This window comes from Salvelinus namaycush, chromosome 12, assembly GCF_016432855.1.
Source record: "Salvelinus namaycush isolate Seneca chromosome 12, SaNama_1.0, whole genome shotgun sequence".
Lineage (NCBI taxonomy): Eukaryota > Metazoa > Chordata > Actinopteri > Salmoniformes > Salmonidae > Salvelinus > Salvelinus namaycush.
Genome location: NC_052318.1, coordinates 43,179,458 through 43,197,978, shown reverse-complemented (window position 1 = coordinate 43,197,978; position 18,521 = coordinate 43,179,458). Strand labels below are relative to the sequence as shown.

The 18,521-nt window shown below is 46.2% G+C and overlaps 1 protein-coding gene across 2 annotated transcripts in view; it reads right to left on the bottom strand.

Annotated features, from left to right (window-relative positions):
• The window catches only part of LOC120057267 (ephrin type-B receptor 4a-like), a 37,539-nt gene that overhangs the window by 5,288 nt on the left and 13,730 nt on the right, over positions 1–18,521 (bottom strand). For both annotated transcript variants that reach the window (XM_039005819.1, XM_039005820.1), the window contains exons 2-9: positions 13,802–13,872; positions 13,111–13,392; positions 11,351–11,741; positions 7,020–7,172; positions 4,363–4,698; positions 4,112–4,236; positions 3,673–3,847; positions 536–635 (exon numbers count right to left, since the gene is read on the bottom strand). In XM_039005819.1, the coding sequence (XP_038861747.1) occupies positions 536–635; positions 3,673–3,847; positions 4,112–4,236; positions 4,363–4,698; positions 7,020–7,172; positions 11,351–11,741; positions 13,111–13,392; positions 13,802–13,872 (1,633 nt within the window). The remainder of the gene's footprint in view (positions 1–535; positions 636–3,672; positions 3,848–4,111; positions 4,237–4,362; positions 4,699–7,019; positions 7,173–11,350; positions 11,742–13,110; positions 13,393–13,801; positions 13,873–18,521) is intronic.

The window sequence follows — 18,521 nt, the reverse complement described above, 5'->3', positions numbered from 1 at the left end:
TTCCTGCTCTCTCACCCCTTCCCTCCACCCCCCCTCTTTCGCCCTACCTCTCTCTACCCCTCTCTCTTCACCTTTCCCGCTCTCTCTCACCCCTTCTCTCCAACCCCCCCCCCCCTCTCTCTACCTTTCCCACTCTCCCTTTCTCTTTCTCACTCTCTAGTTCCCTATGTTCCCAGAACCTTTTTTCAGAGGGCATGTGGAGCTATTTGCTGAAACAATGAAGCCAAGGGAAAGTGTTATAATGAGCGGAATAACTTCTAGCCCCGTAAGCACAAAGTCACAAAGATAAATGATTTGGCTCTTTGAGAGTTTCGCTCAAATATGACATAGTGTATGAAGGTAACAGTCATAATCTAAGCGTGATAAGATTGGTAGCGGTTGCAAAAATACAAAAGCATGGCAAATGTTAAGATAAGACCCATATTTCTATTTTAGCTTTTCCTTTTTTGTAAAATTCACATTACAGTATTTCTGTCCCCATCTTGCCCGCTCTCTCTCCCCCTCCCCCAATCCTCCCTCTCTCCCTGGTTCTCACCGTATGCAGAAGACAGCCACAGTGATGACAGTAACAAGCAGCAGCATTCCCATGGCGATAAGGACACCGGTCACCAGAAGCTGGGAAGGAGAGTCATGCCCTGAGACGCAAAGAAAAAAAGAAGGTTGTAACTCAAACAAATGTCTTAACTAATGAACTAATGTTGTAACTAAAACAAATGTCTTAACTAATGAACTAATGTTGTAACTAAAACGAATGTCTTAACTAATGATCTAATGTTGTAACTAATGAACTAATGTTGTAACTTATGAACTAATGTTGTAACTAATGAACTAATGTTGTAACTAATGAACTAATGTTGTAACTTATGAACTAATGTTGTAACTTATGAACTAATGTTGTAACTTATGAACTAATGTTGTAACTTATGAACTAATGTCTTAACTAATGAACTAATGTTGTAACGTATGAACTAATGTTGTAACTTATGAACTAATGTTGTAACTAATGAACTAATGTTGTAACTTATGAACTAATGTTGTAACTAATGAACTAATGTCGTAACTAATGAACTAATGTCGTAACTAATGAACTAATGTTGTAACTAATGAACTAATGTTGTAACTAATGTTTTAACTAATGTTGTAACTAATGAACTAATGCCGTAACTAATGAACTAATGTTGTAACTAATGAACTAATGTCGTAACTAATGAACTAATGTCGTAACTAATGAACTAATGTCGTAACTAATGAACTAATGTCGTAACTAACGAACTAATGTCGTAACTAATGAACTAATGTCGTAACTAATGAACTAATGTTGTAACTAATGAACTAATGTTGTAGCTAATGTTGTAACTAATGAACTAATGTCGTAACTAATGAACTAATGTTGTAACTAATGAACTAATGTTGTAACTAATGAACTAATGTTGTAACTAATGTTGTAACTAATGAACTAATGCCGTAACTAATGAACTAATGTCGTAACTAATGAACTAATGTTATAACTAATGAACTAATGTTGTAACTAATGAACTAATGTTGTAACTAATGAACTAATGTTGTAACTAATGAACTAATGTTGTAACTTATGAACTAATGTCTTAACTAATGAACTAATGTTGTAACTAAAACGAATGTCTTAACTAATGATCTAATGTTGTAACTAATGAACTAATGTTGTAACTTATGAACTAATGTTGTAACTAATGAACTAATGTTGTAACTAATGAACTAATGTTGTAACTTATGAACTAATGTTGTAACTTATGAACTAATGTCTTAACTAATTAACTAATGTTGTAACTTATGAACTAATGTTGTAACTTATGAACTAATGTTGTAACTAATGAACTAATGTTGTAACGTATGAACTAATGTTGTAACTTATGAACTAATGTTGTAACTAATGAACTAATGTCGTAACTAATGAACTAATGTCGTAACTAATGAACTAATGTTGTAACTAATGAACTAATGTTGTAACTAATGTTGTAACTAATGAACTAATGCTGTAACTAATGAACTAATGCTGTAACTAATGAACTAATGTTGTAACTAATGAACTAATGTTGTAACTTATGAACTAATGTCGTAACTAATGAACTAATGTCGTAACTAATGAACTAATGTCGTAACTAATGAACTAATGTTGTAACTAATGAACTAATGTTGTAACTAATGTTGTAACTAATGAACTAATGCTGTAACTAATGAACTAATGTCGTAACTAATGAACTAATGTCGTAACTAATGAACTAATGTCGTAACTAATGAACTAATGTCGTAACTAATGAACTAATGTTGTAACTAATGAACTAATGTCGTAACTAATTAACTAATGTTGTAACTAATGAACTAATGTTGTAACTAATGAACTAATGTGGTAACTAATGAACTAATGTTGTAACTAATGAACTAATGTTGTAACTAATGAACTAATGTTGTAACTAATGTTGTAACTAATGAACTAATGCCGTAACTAATGAACTAATGTCGTAACTAATGAACTAATGTTGTAACTAATGAACTAATGTCGTAACTAATGAACTAATGTCGTAACTAATGAACTAATGTCGTAACTAATGGACTAATGTTGTAACTAATGAACTAATGTCGTAACTAATGAACTAATGTCGTAACGAATGAACTAATGTTGTAACTAATGTTGTAACTAATGAACTAATGTCGTAACTAATGTTGTAACTAATGAACTAATGTGGTAACTAATGAACTAGTGTCTTAACAAATGAACTAATGTTGTAACTAATGAACTAATGTTGTAACTAAAACTAATGTTGTAACTAATGAGCCAATGTTGTAACTAATGAACTAATGTTGTAACTAAAACTAATGTCGTAACTAATGAACTAATGTTGTAACTAATGAACGAATGTCGTAACTAATGAACAAATGTTGTAACTAATGAACAAATGTCGTAACTAATGAACAAATGTTGTAACTAATGAACAAATGTTGTAACTAATGAACTAATGTTGTAACTAATGAACTAATGTTGTAACTAAAACTAATGGTGTAACTAATGAACTAATGTCTTAACTAATGAACTAATGTTGTAACTAATGAACTAATGTCGTAACTAAAACTAATGTCGTAACTAATGAATTAATGTTGTAACTAATGAACTAATGTCGTAACTAATGAACTAATGTCGTAACTAATGAACTAATGTCTTAACTAATGAACTAATGTTGTAACTAATGAACTAATGTCTTAACTAATGAACTAATGTTGTAACTAATGAACTAATGTCGTAACTAATGAACTAATGTTGTAGCTAATGAACTAATGTCTTAACTAATGAACTAATGTTGTAACTAAAACTAATGTCGTAACTAATGAACTAATGTTGTAACTAATGAACTAATGTCTTAACTAATGAACTAATGTTGTAACTAATGAACTAATGTCGTAACTAATGAACTAATGTTGTAACTAATGAACTAATGTCGTAACTAATGAACTAATGTCTTAACTAATGAACTAATGTTGTAACTAAAACTAATGTTGTAACTAATGAACTAATGTGATCTGGCAAATTAACAAGAAGGCAGAAAGAACACACAAAAAAAGTGAAAACCCCCAGAATACTTTGTGAGCCTGGATATGGATATGCCTCCCTGAAAGAGTGAAGCCTGGGCCTTTCCTTACCGTCAGGCATGGTGCGGAAGGAGGCCGCTGGGCTGAAGCTGCCGTAGCCGGCCATGGTGCGAGCCCGGACCTGCACGTCATACTGAGTGGCCCTGCGGAGATCACTCAGCACCACCTGGTTACTGTCACTCTCCCTGTAGCTACACAACTGCTCCTGCTCCTCACCTCGACGCTCCTGCAGGACGGAGAGAGAGAGAGGGACAGAGAGAGAGAGAGAGGGACGGAGAGAGAGAGAGAGAGGGACGGAGAGAGAGTGGGATGGAGGAAGAGAGGGATGGAGGGACAGTGGTAGAAAAAGCAGATAAGAGCGCCAGGTTGAGCCAGTGGGAGGGAGGTCAGAGTGATGTACACAGATGTAACGGTCAACTCCCTAAGACCTGAGGTGAGTCAGAGCTAGAGTATTTAACAGTGGGAGGACAGAGCGTCTGGTCATCCTCACCGTCTCACAGTAACGTAGCTGGTACTGCAGGATAGTATAGTGCAGCTGGGCTGGAACTGACCAGTGGAGAGTCAGACTGCTCTCTGTAGAGATACTCTTCCTGATCACAGACACCAGAACTGGAACTGCACTCAGACCAACACAAAGAAACGACATTAAAAGATAAAAAACAACATTCAATCTTCCTCTTCTAACCATACGACCCCAACCACAAACCCTTCTCTCGTCCTCTCTGTGTCTCTCTCTCTCACCGTCGTGACTGGTTGTGATGTTGACACTGTCGCTGGGAGCCCCCTTGCCGTTGGGCGGGGTGACCCCGTTGAGGGCTTGGATGGAGAAGGTGTATGTAGTGTGAGGCATGAGGCCCCAGACCACCACCCTGCGGCCCAGCAGGCCACGCTGAGAGGGCCGGTAGCTGACACTGTCCCCGCAGGGAGAGCAGGGGCCCCAGGGGGCCCCACACAGAGAACACTCCACAGAGTAGCTCAGGTCAGTCCGGCCACCACTATCCTGGGGCTCGCTCCACTCTAGGGTCACCGTGGTGTCGTTAATCTGGGTGACGATGCTTCGCGGGGCAGAGGGGGGCCCTGGAGGACAGGGGGGAGAGGAGAGGGTCACACACCACCTCATCAGGAAATCACAAATATTTCATCAGACAAAAACACATTTTCCATTTGAAGGCACTTTACTGGCCCAATGTGCCATATTACGGTTCCTCTGTTTCAGATTTGCATCGTCAATTAAATCGCTTGCATGCTACTTGTCATGTTCCAGATACATTTCCAGCTTGCGTTTGGAGGAGCCACCAGGGACGAGAGGCTGAGGGGCACAGCAGGAAACAACATTGTGATGCAGAATTGAATTGGTGCTCCAATTACACACGTCCACATTTTAAATGATAATGATCAGCAGCTGAAGATTGTAGTAGGGGGATTGTGATTGCTGCCAGCCAAGTGGAACACAATTGCAATGCCACTCAGCCAGTGTGAATTAGTTCCTGCTCCTGCTAAGGAGACTGTGCCTTGTCATTGAGCCAGTGGCTAGGCCATTTACAGCTTCTGTGATAGCAGTGCTTAGTAAAATCAGCCACAATGCTCTCTGGGAGGTTGGGGTGGCCTCAAGTAGGAGGCATTTGTGTACCATCACAACGGCCTACTGTTATTTAGGTTTAATTTACGTCAACATCTAGGATGAGGGGGAAAACGGCTTGTGATTAGTCAAAACATCTGGAGTGGTCAAATAAATCAACTGTCTTGACTTAATTAGGGAGAGCTGTAATTTAACCGGCGAGCAGAGTCTACGGGAAATTCTGTTTGTCCTCGACGGGTTTCAGTCTTCAGACGAGTTTTAGACTGCTGTTCCTTTGCGAACTCTTTTCGTGGCCATTCTGAGTGAGCGTGCCCAATTCAAAAGGCCTCCAATTCACACATCACACGTGGCTGAATTGAAATTCCTGAATCCACACTGAGGTGTCCCTCACGACCCATCAACGCTTCCCATCCTGGGAGTGACATCCAGGCTACGCCCCGCTCCACACCCGTTACAAAGGAACCGCATCTCAATACGCTCAGCCCTGGGACAAAAGGCCACAGAGCAGGTAAGAGGGGCTGAGCACAACACCAGAGAAGAGAAATAGAAGAGGGGCGAGGAACAACAAAGGAGGGAGGGCAACAAGAGAAACACAAGTTGAAAGGGAAAGAAAATAGCGCAGAGACAGAGTTTCCGGGGAGAGTAAATAGAGGGTGGAGTATGTATGGGGCGGCAGGTTAGCCTAGTGGTTAGAGTATGTATGGGGCGGCAGGTTAGCCTAGTGGTTAGAGTATGTATGGGGCGGCAGGTTAGCCTAGTGGTTAGAGTATGTATGGGGCGGCAGGTTAGCCTAGTGGTTAGAGTATGTATGGGGCGGCAGGTTAGCCTAGTGGTTAGAGTATGTATGGGGCGGCAGGTTAGCCTAGTGGTTAGAGTATGTATGGGGCGGCAGGTTAGCCTAGTGGTTAGAGTATGTATGGGGCGGCAGGTTAGCCTAGTGGTTAGAGTATGTATGGGGCGGCAGGTTAGCCTAGTGGTTAGAGTATGTATGGGGCGGCAGGTTAGCCTAGTGGTTAGAGTATGTATGGGGCGGCAGGTTAGCCTAGTGGTTAGAGTATGTATGGGGCGGCAGGTTAGCCTAGTGGTTAGAGTATGTATGGGGCGGCAGGTTAGCCTAGTGGTTAGAGTATGTATGGGGCGGCAGGTTAGCCTAGTGGTTAGAGTATGTATGGGGCGGCAGGTTAGCCTAGTGGTTAGAGTATGTATGGGGCGGCAGGTTAGCCTAGTGGTTAGAGTATGTATGGGGCGGCAGGTTAGCCTAGTGGTTAGAGTATGTATGGGGCGGCAGGTTAGCCTAGTGGTTAGAGTATGTATGGGGCGGCAGGTTAGCCTAGTGGTTAGAGTATGTATGGGGCGGCAGGTTAGCCTAGTGGTTAGAGTATGTATGGGGCGGCAGGTTAGCCTAGTGGTTAGAGTATGTATGGGGCGGCAGGTTAGCCTAGTGGTTAGAGTATGTATGGGGCGGCAGGGTAGCATAGTGGTTAGAGTATGTATGGGGCGGCAGGGTAGCATAGTGGTTAGAGTATGTATGGGGCGGCAGGGTAGCATAGTGGTTAGAGCGTTGGGCCAGTAACCGAAAGGTTGCTAGATCGAATCCCCGAGCTGACAAGCTAAAAAATCTGTCATTCTGCTCCTGAACAAGGCAGTTAACCCACTGTTTCTAGGCTGTCATTGTAAATAAGAATTTGTTCTTAACTGACTTGCCTGGTTAAATAAAAAAAATCAAATAATACATCAAACATGTGGTTTCCATGTGTTTGATTCCATTCGCTCCGTTCCAGCCATTATTATGAGCCAGTGTAATAATGTGTTCACTTACTGGTGCAGGGGGTGTCTGGGGTGTCCGAGTCAGCGCGGAGGTATCCTGGACGACACTGACACACAGGTGAGCCCGTCACCATAGCATGGCTAAACCCTGGACAGGCCTGGCACTGGCCCCCCGAGGCGGACCTAAACTGACCCACAGGACAGGCTGAGAGGACGAGGGTGAGCGAGAGGGGAGAAGGAAAGTTAGTACGGCCCTGAACGTCGCCACAAACCGTAACATCAGAAACCAACACCGCAGGCAGCATAGTGTCCCATCATAGCAGGTCGGGTTGGGAGCCAAAAACCATGTTAAAAAAAGACAAACAGTACAGGAACGCTCATTAATCATCGCCAAGATACATAAACACAATGAAATGGATGTGAATGCGCTCGCCTCTCCTCTGATCCTTCGACTCACACGGACACCCGGCTTCAGTGTAAACAGCCCATAAATCAAGCTCGCTCCCTGACACACCGGGCTCATTCAGCGAGGGGGATCCGGCACAGCAAGTGTGTGTGCGTGTGTTATTGTAATATCTGCTCTGTTCACTTTCTGTTTAAATAAACGGCTACAGAAATGAATCAAATACATAACTGGGGATCATATGTATTCATTTGCGGATATTGAAGGTCTAATTTGAGCTATGTGAGCCCCTGTGAAGTACTGGGTAATAATAACAGACTCCTAAAACATTAGTCATAACACCCACTCAGTATGACAACGAATCACATCACATCACATACACACATCATCCACGGATAAAGACTTCTAACAAACTGCCGTTGCTCTACTTAGGAAAATGACTGAAGTTTTAGTTGTTATCTACTAATTGCATTTCCCCATGAGGAACAATAAAGTTGGGTTTTATCGTACTGTATTTTATTATATCGAATAACACGGTTATGCAAATTATCAGCAGTTAGGTAGAGCTAGTTTTGGGTTGTTGTTCCACTTGTACAGTGTCTAAGTATGGGTAGTTCAGAGTTTCTGAGAGAAAATCTGCAGTTTTAAAAGCAAATTTCCTGCATTTCTACACATTTTGCCGTAGCTTATGCCGTGTTCTTATGCTATCTGGGTGACTCAAACAAAATCAATGGGGGACCCTAAGCCATGCCTTTTTTATAAATGTGAGATTCTCTCTGACTGTTGAGTATTTATAGGTGACTATTCGTTCTCAAAGATGATCTTATTAAAAAAGATATATCTTCTTTATATTTTCTACATACTTATATCTGTTTTTAGTCATTTAAGATTACACTGACAACGTTTTACCATGCCAAATATATTGATATTTTTTAAACAACCATATTTCCCATATATATCATATTTCATCATATATATATATCATATTTCATCATATATATATCATATTTCATCATATATATATATCATATTTCATCATATATATATCATATTTCTTGGAGTGGCGGCAAAGTTTGAGCAGCCGCGGCCCGCCACTGCCAAATTAATATAGGGGAAACACTGTTTACAGGATTAATACAAAGCCGGGTTGTCTAACAGTTTCCGACTCCCTGGAGCCGAGTTATCATTAACCAAATAGAGAGGATAAACAGTTAAGGTGCTAACTCAGCCAGGCAGGAAGCTACATAAAAGCCCCGCGTCGAACCTAATCGCTGAATAAGATGACATCATTACAATTCAAGTGGCCCTGGCCTTCCTTTCCCAGACAGTATAAATAGACTTTCTCTTTGTTATCCGTGTACACGGTGTAACTTTCACCCTCTCTCTCGTTCTCTCTCTCTCTCTATTGTGTGTGAAGAGGGCCTTTGAATAGTAGCACATGTACTATAGAAGTGCATGCTTTAAAAACATGTGCAAACAGATACCGGACACAAGACATAAGTATCCCCAAAGAATCACAAAAGAATCCTTACAGCGATACTGAGCAGACTCTACAATGCATCTTAGTAAAAGGCTTTTTGACAGAAGGTGGAGCTGCACTGAGGGTCAGAGTTCCCCTAACAGACTCAACCTCAGTGACCAGACGCCAGGGAGCATCGAAGCCGCACAGAGGCAGAGACCGAGAGAAACAGAGACAGACAGAGACGGAGAAAGAGGGAGAGGGAGACAGAAACAGAGAAAGACTGGCTGCTGGTGGGATGAGAGAGGTTTATAGCTAACAGATAGGCTCCAACTGGGCCACTTAAAGAGAGAGACGAGACAGAGAAAGAGAGAGACAGAGAAAGAGGGAGAGAGAGACAGAGACAGAGACAGAGAAAGACAGAGGCAGATAAAGAGAGAGACAGAAAGAGAGAGACAGAGAAAGAGACAGAGAAAGAAGGAGACAGAGAAAGAGGGAGAGAGAGACAGAGACAGAGACAGTCAGAGATAAGGCATCAGAGTGCTGTTGGTAAATACCCTCTAACTGGCTGGCTGGCTGCTGGTGGGATGAGAGAGTTTTATAGCTAACAGATAGGCTCCAACCGGGCCACTTAAAGAGCTTTATGCCCCCCCCACCGCCGGCACACTCTCCATACATCAACCCACACACACTGCCTTTAATGACACGCTTTCCTCTTTGTTGGAGAGGGATGCTAAATAAGAGTACAACCTGCCACATTAAAACGAGAAGACAGCAACAGAAGTTAGTTAAACACTGTCTGCTAAATGATATACTTGGCTGTGTGTGTATGCTAATGTAATTGTGCAGACAAGTGTTACTGAGGCAGTAGCATGTGGGAGAGACAAAGTGAGAGAGAGAGAGAGAGAGAAGAAGAGAGAGTGTTCCCATTCTCCTTAAAGCACAGTGTGGAATGTGACCCTACTGCGACCTTCCCTTTACATTTCTCCAGGGGGGAGTGGGAGACAGGGGTGGAGGCCCGTTTCACTCACTCACACTCACACACTCACACTCACACTCACACACACACACACACACACACTCACACTCACACTCACACTCACACTCACACTCACACTCACACTCACACTCACACTCACACTCACACTCACACACACACTCACACACACACACACACACACACACACACACACACACACACACACACACACACACACACACACTCACACTCACACTCACACACTCACACATACTCACACTGAGAGAACGAAATAAGAGCACAGTAATTAGCTGGACAGAGGCAACCCACCGCCTGCCTGTGGCATTGTGTCTGTGTGATGGTGTGGACATGAGGAAGAGAAGTGTCCTGCACTGTGTGTGTGCGTACCAGTGTGCGTGCTGGCGTTAGCTTGGCAGAGCTCTATTACTGCCTTTACGAGCTCTTCTCCAACATTTTCAGTCATCTGCAATGATGCGGAGTGCCTGTAATGACCTGCTGAGTGTGGCTGTTTTGGCTCGTGAGCAACTCCCTGTCAGAGCAGCAAAAGACTGTATCTAACCACTGAAATGGAGGATAGAACATAAGAACATTCCAGTTGAGTCATTCAGCAGACACCCTTATCCAGAGGGACTTACAGCAGTGAGTGCACACATTTTCGTACTTTTTTTTCTCTTCAAACAAGAGGCTTGAGTAAAACATTTGGCTTTTCATTATACACTATCCGCATTTCTGTCCATCTGTCTCTCTCCACCTGTGAATGTGTGCGTGTGTGTGTACATGGATAATTTGACTCATTAGGAGAGTTGTACCTCCCCAGAGAGAATACTCCCTGCTTCTCTCTGTTGTCAGGTTGGCTTCGATGTACCGGTAATGGAAGATTCTTTACCTGCAACCTCACTCCTCTCTTTCCCTCCCTCCTCTCTTCCCCTCCCTCCTCTCTTTCCCTCCTTTCTGTCTTCCCCTCCCTCCTCTCTTCCCCTCCCTCCTCTCTTTCCCTCCTTTCTGTCTTTCCCTCCCTCCTCTCTTCCCCTCCCTCCTCTCTTTCCCTCCTTTCTGTCTTTCCCTCCCTCCTCTCTTCCCCTCCCTCCTCTCTTCCCCTCCCTCCTCTCTTTTCCTCCTTTCCCTCTTTCCCTCCCTCCTCTCTTCCCCTCCCTCCATTCATGGCTGATTCACTGGGTCTGTCTGACAGCCAGTCCTGACATGTCCTAAGCGCCACCCTCAGCCGCCCAGCCCTGTGACACCGCCCTCACCTCTAACCTTTGCCCTGCTCCCCCTGACCTCCCTCAATCCCCCAGGCTTTAACCTGCCCCACCACAATACTCCCGGTTAATACTGCTTCTGTAAGCCTCTTCTCTCTTGTCCCCCGCCCTCCAACCCCCACCCGGCTACTTCTCCATTGTTTCATTGTTTAGGCCTCAACTCTGTGTGAGTGTGAAAGGACAGACAGAATAGATTTCCACCTAAACTGATGAGACGGCATACTCCCCTTGTCTCCCCCCCTCACCTCCCCCTTCCTCTCACCTGAGCAGCGGCTGTGTCCATCAGCGGGCTCATATCCGGACAGACAGCCACAGGAAGTAGTGGGCTGGCCCACCCACTGGCCGTCCTCTCCACAGAAGAGTTTGGGAGGGCGTGGCCGGGGCCCCTGCTGGGCGGCGTTGTCCACACACACCCCCTGGGCCTCCTGTACGAGGGTGCGGGGCACAGTCTCAGGGAAGGAGGACAGGGAGCTGACCAGGGCGGGACACTTCTTGAAGAACACCCTAACAGACAGCAGGGCCATGCAGGCTCCCTGGGCCTGGAAGGCCAGGTAGAAGCCCCTCTTAGACAGAGGCCCCAGCCGCAGGGTCTTCACATTGAACTTACGCTCTCCGCCCTTCCTCAGCAGGAAGTCAGCTGCCACTGTGTCCACCTACAGGATGACAGGAGGGAGAGGCAGGCGGTCAACACAAACACAGGAAGTAATATCTCTACATGGTATCCAACATCCCAACAGCCTACTCACATTCCAGTGGATTCCATCCATAACGGGTGTGTGTACATGTATATCTGTGTATGTCAGTGTGTGTTTTGCAGCTGTGTGTGGAACCAAAATTGTTTTCCAAACGTTTCGTTCTGAACAGAACCATCATTTTTTGGTTCCGTTGCACTGTTCCGACCAGAAAAATAAAGTTCTGAACCGGTTCGAGACCCAAAAGTACAGTTTAATATTCCTTTCCTTTTTAAACCTTTGTAATCGTTTTTTATTTTATTTAGCTCGACATTAAATGACTTCCCCAATAAGCGCAGATAGAGTAACTGGCTATTGAGCGGGTAAGCGATTTAATCTGTATAGGAAAGTCGTTAATTAAGAGCTAATTGTATTTCGCCGTAACAACATGGTTTAATCATAAGGAAAGACAAACACACAAACTGTGCTGCCAGTCACAATGTAGGGCGTGAGATGCAACTGACATATTTTGCGGGTGAGGAGAGAGGGAGAGAGGATGGGGGAAGCTTGCCTTGCAGCGCCGGGCATCTTGTCATGACATGCCTGATCTGAATTAGGCCCACAGAATTATATCTACGGAAGAGCGGCTTCTATGCAGGAACTCTGAATGTCTTTGCACTTCCGAGTTGGTTTAACGTTGGACCAGAGCTAACGAGCTTGTGTTTTCAGAGCAGCGCTAGAATTAAAAACAGTTCATAAATCCAATGTGAAACATGATAACTATAATATCCTTAACTAGCATTGAAAAAGTTCATCCATTCTTTTAAACATCTCTCCCTAATTTCTGAATCATGCTTGTAATGTTGTCAGTAGGCTACAGGAACCTATGCTTCAGATGGGAGGGGCAGGTAACCTACAGTACAAACACACACACACAAATATTTCCAGCTGGCAGGCAGGCAGACACTGGAATACATTTCTGAATGACAGAGTGAGGGCTTTGCATAGGCGCTTTGTTTTGCGATTTTCATGGAACTGGGGAAAAAAACTACGTTATTAACCAGTTCCCATGCTTTAAAAAATAAAGTTTCTGTTCCGGAACAGTATAGATCACTTTCGTTTCTGATTCTGATTCTGTTCCTCAAATAATTTAGTTATTTTCCGGTTTTCAGTTCTGTTCCCTGAACCGGTTCCAACCCTTGGTGTGTATACCTTAGTGTAGAGGTTCTTCATCCATGAGGAATGTGTTGCTGAGTGTTGATGTGTGTGTGTGTGTGTGTGTGTGTGTGTGTGTGTGTGTGTGTGTGTGTGTGTGTGTGTGTGTGTGTGTGTATATACAATAGCTGTGTACCTTAGTATAGGGGTTCTCCATCCATGATGGGTGAGTGGGTGTAGCCTCGTCAGAGTCGGCCTGGTAGTAGTAGAGGTTGAAGGTCTCCTTGCAGCTGCGGTGGTGTGTGACACTGGACGAACACTCGATCATGGTGAAGCGCAGCTCCACGTACACCTGGGACGCTCCCCGCCGCTGGATCAGCCCGCTGCGCAGCCAATGGCTGGACAAGCCGTCCGTCTGGCAGATCTGATTGGTCCTCACACTGTTGTTCTCCTCGTCCAGACCACTCACCTCCTCCCACTGAGACGGCGGGGTAGAGGAGACCAGATGTTTAGATAGCAAGCCCATCAATGACACATTGTTATACAGTTGGTATACAGATTCTAAACTTATGAGGAATAAAGTGAGTTCAAAGGTAGGATCCAGGATCGGATGGACCTATTTCTACAGAGAGAGAGAGAGAGAGAGAGAGAGAGAGAGAGAGAGAGAGAGAGAGAGAGAGAGAGAGAGAGAGAGAGAGAGAGAGAGAGAGAGAGAGAGAGAGAGAGAGAGAGAGAGAGAGAGAGAGAGAGAGAGAGAGAGAGAGAGAGAGAGAGAGAGAGAGAGAGAGAGAGAGAGAGAGAGAGAGGAGAGAGAGAGAGAGAGAGAGAGAGAGAGAGAGAGAGAGAGAGAGAGAGAGAGGATACGTTTTGGGGGTCAGTATACGCACCAGAGGGTTGTCACGGGAGTAGATGGTCCATCTGAGATCTGACGTCTCGGTCCTAGTGTTCATCAGGACCTCTGTGAAGACGGACACGAGAAATGTGAGGACACACACTGCAGGGGAGGACACTTCGCACACTTCAACAGCCGTCGCAGAGTTACACGGACAGACACACTTCCCGGTGCTCACCGTGATCAATTCACTGAGGCAGTAGAACTGTGTCATTCAACTGGCTCTAGCTAAACGCTCCGCTTCAATGTAAAGAGGGAGAGAGAGGCGGTTGATTATATAGTCACTACAGAGAGAGGGAGCAACTGAGTCCTGAGTCAAATAGACCCTGCTCCCTTCCTCGCCTTTTAGCTCTGTTTAGCCCTACACCCCTTCCCCTCCCTCCCTCTCCTCCATGTTTGCGGTCAGTGTGCCATACAGGTCTGTCCTAAGACCCCCCCCCCCCCCCCCCTTGTTTCTAGCTAAAAAAAAGAACCTGCTGAGAAACCTCTCTATTCTCAGGGGCAGAGGGGGGACATATGGACTAGCTGTGGGAACAAGGGGATATTCGAAATGCACATGCGCAACGCAATAGACACATGGATGCACGCGCACACAACAAACCAGCTCCCTCTGAAGTAGTCACAGTGGGCACACAAGAAAACCAGCTCCCTCTGAAGTAGTCACAGTGGGCACACAACAAACCAGCTCCCTCTGAAGTAGTCACAGTGGGCACACAAGAAAACCAGCTCCCTCTGAAGTAGTCACAGTGGGCACACAACAAACCAGCTCCCTCTGAAGTAGTCACAGTGGGCACACAACAAACCAGCTCCCTCTGAAGTAGTCACAGTGGGCACACAACAAACCAGCTCCCTCTGAAGTAGTCACAGTGGGCACACAACAAACCAGCTCCCTCTGAAGTAGTCACAGTGGGCACACAACAAACCAGCTCCCTCTGAAGTAGTCACAGTGGGCACACAACAAACCAGCTCCCTCTGAAGTAGTCACAGTGGGCACACAACAAACCAGCTCCCTCTGAAGTAGTCACAGTGGGCACACAACAAACCAGCTCCCTCTGAAGTAGTCACAGTGGGCACACAAGAAAACCAGCTCCCTCTGAAGTAGTCACAGTGGGCACACAACAAACCAGCTCCCTCTGAAGTAGTCACAGTGGGCACACAACAAACCAGCTCCCTCTGAAGTAGTCACAGTGGGCACACAACAAACCAGCTCCCTCTGAAGTAGTCACAGTGGGCACACAACAAACCAGCTCCCTCTGAAGTAGTCACAGTGGGCACACAACAAACCAGCTCCCTCTGAAGTAGTCACAGTGGGCACACAACAAACCAGCTCCCTCTGAAGTAGTCACAGTGGGCACACAACAAACCAGCTCCCTCTGAAGTAGTCACAGTGGGCACACAACAAACCAGCTCCCTCTGAAGTAGTCACAGTGGGCACACAACAAACCAGCTCCCTCTGAAGTAGTCACAGTGGGCACACAACAAACCAGCTCCCTCTGAAGTAGTCACAGTGGGCACACAACAAACCAGCTCCATCTGAAGTAGTCACAGTGGGCACACAACAAACCAGCTCCCTCTGAAGTAGTCACAGTGGGCACACAACAAACCAGCTCCCTCTGAAGTAGTCACAGTGGGCACACAACAAACCAGCTCCCTCTGAAGTAGTCACAGTGGGCACACAACAAACCAGCTCCCTCTGAAGTAGTCACAGTGGGCACACAAACAAACACACACACTTGTCTTGCGCATACACCTACGGCACAACAACACCCCTCCAGCCGTGGTTACAAATGAATTGATTCTGCGTAATCTCCTGGAGTGTAGGCAGACTGCCAGGTCCCTAACAGCCAAGAACTGTTCTGCTATGATTGAGTAATTCAATACGGACTGGGGCCCGGAACTGGAACAATGCAGAAATGTCACAGGCAAGCGGAGCTGAAATGATTTCTTTTCCTGCGAAAATGCCTCTTCCCCCCCAGATGTCCCTCGGTAGATTGGCTCTTTGCTGCATTGTGGTCCGCCCATGACTTATTGATGGAACGAGGTTTCCTTCCATCAGAATCCCAGTGGTGTGTTTTTAGAGTCTGTCCGCCCCTAAGGGGTTTCCTTGCAGGGGTCCTTCTCAGGGGTCAGGCTGTCTGCAGGTAAGATGGTCACGTGACCATCCCCAGTCGTGCCCACATCATCTCCCCACTACCAGGCTTCCTTTGATCTATTAATACACGTCCTCAGTGCACAGATACTAACTTCTCTCTCTTCTGTCTTCCGTTCCTTTTCTCTCTCACCCCTCCCTCCCTCTGCCTCGTAAGGGAATTATTTCTACCTATCTTAGTGCACCCTACTCTCTGGCACAGTCTGCTTTTGGAAAGATAGAATGAAAGTTTTCTATCACTTGTGTGTTTTCTGGGTCAGCTGTGTTTAGAACAGAACAGCGCCATGCCATCAATAATTCTGATAGGCTGATATGAAACCAGCAGGTTTGACAGACTGTCATTTACACTGAGGCACATTTGATATAATGCGCCCTTTAACAGTCTCCCCTCCCTGTCTCTGACAAGCCAAACACTTCTCCCTCCCTCTCTATCCATATCGCTCACTCTCTCCATCTCCATTGACAGTCCCTGAGAGCCCTGACATCTCCCTCTCCCTCTCTCTCCTGTTTCCCCTCCGTATCTTTACCACTCTCTCTCTCCCATCCTTCCCTGGTAGTAGCAGGCTGCAGAGAGCTGATAAGCACAGTCCAACAGCCAGAATTAAGAAATCGACACCCAGGGGGCATGGAGAGAGGGAGATGAGGGGTTAAGGGGGAGCAGGGTCGCTCTCAGCTTTAAACAGGGGTGGAACAAGTGTAAATCCAATGGAGGAATGGGAAGGCATGGTGGTGAGGTGGAGATGGAGGAATGGGAAGGAATGGTGGTGAGGTGGAAATGGAGGAATGGGAAGGAATGGTGGTGAGGTGGAAATGGAGGAATGGGAAGGCATGGTGGTGAGGTGGAGATGGAGGAATGGGAAGGCATGGTGGTGAGGTGGAGATGGAGGAATGGGAAGGCATGGTGGTGAGGTGGAGATGGAGGAATGGGAGGGCATGGTGCTGAGGTGGAGATGGAGGAATGGGAAGGCATTGTGGTGAGGTGGAGATGGAGGAATGGGAAGGCATGGTGGTGAGGTGGAGATGGAGGAATGGGAAGGCATGGTGGTGAGGTGGAGATGGAGGAATGGGAAGGCATGGTGGTGAGGTGGAGATGGAGGAATGGGAAGGCATGGTGGTGAGGTGGAGATGGAGGAATGGGAAGGCATGGTGGTGAGGTGGAGATGGAGGAATGGGAAGGCATGGTGGTGAGGTGGAAATGGAGGAATGGGAAGGCATGGTGGTGAGGTGGAAATGGAGGAATGGGAAGGAATGGTGGTGAGGTGGAAATGGAGGAATGGGAAGGAATGGTGGTGAGGTGGAAATGGAGGAATGGGAAGGAATGGTGGTGAGGTGGAAATGGAGGAATGGGAAGGCATGCTGGTGAGGTGGAAATGGAGGAATGGGAAGGAATGGTGGTGAGGTGGAAATGGAGGAATGGGAAGGAATGGTGGTGAGGTGGAAATGGAGGAATGGGAAGGCATGCTGGTGAGGTGGAAATGGAGGAATGGGAAGGCATGGTGGTGAGGTGGAGATGGAGGAATGGGAAGGCATGGTGGTGAGGTGGAGATGGAGGAATGGGAAGGCATGGTGGTGAGGTGGAAATGGAGGAATGGGAAGGCATGGTGGTGAGGTGGAGATGGAGGAATGGGAAGGAATGGTGGTGAGGTGGAGATGGAGGAATGGGAAGGCATGGTGGTGAGGTGGAGATGGAGGAATGGGAAGGAATGGTGGTGAGGTGGAGATGGAGGAATGGGAAGGCATGGTGGTGAGGTGGAGATGGAAGAATGGGAAGGCATGGTGGTGAGGTGGAGATGGAGGAATGGGAAGGCATGGTGGTGAGGTGGAGATGGAGGAATGGGAAGGAATGGTGGTGAGGTGGAGATGGAGGAATGGGAAGGCATGGCGGTGAGGTGGAGATGGAGGAATGGGAAGGCATGGTGGTGAGGTGGAGATGGAGGAATGGGAAGGCATGGTGGTGAGGTGGAAATGGAGGAATGGGAAGGCATGGTGGTGAGGTGGAGATGGAGGAATGGGAAGGCATGGTGGTGATGTGGAAATGGAGGAATGGGAAGGAATGGTGGTGAGGTGGAAATGGAGGAATGGGAAGGCATGCTGGTGAGGTGGAAATGGAGGAATGGGAAGGCATGGTGGTGAGGTGGAGATGGAGGAATGGGAAGGCATGGTGGTGAGGTGGAAATGGAGGAATGGGAAGGCATGGTGGTGAGGTGGAAATGGAGGAATGGGAAGGCATGGTGGTGAGGTGGAAATGGAGGAATGGGAAGGCATGGTGGTGAGGTGGAGATGGTGGAATGGGAAGGCATGGTGGTGAGGTGGAAATGGAGGAATGGGAAGGCATGGTGGTGAGGTGGAAATGGAGTAATGGGAAGGCATGGTGGTGAGGTGGAGATGGAGGAATGGGAAGGAATGGTGGTGAGGTGGAGATGGAGGAATGGGAAGGCATGGTGGTGAGGTGGAGATGGAGGAATGGGAAGGCATGGTGGTGAGGTGGAGATGGAGGAATGGGAAGGCATGGTGGTGAGGTGGAGATGGAGGAATGGGAAGGCATGGTGGTGAGGTGGAAATGGAG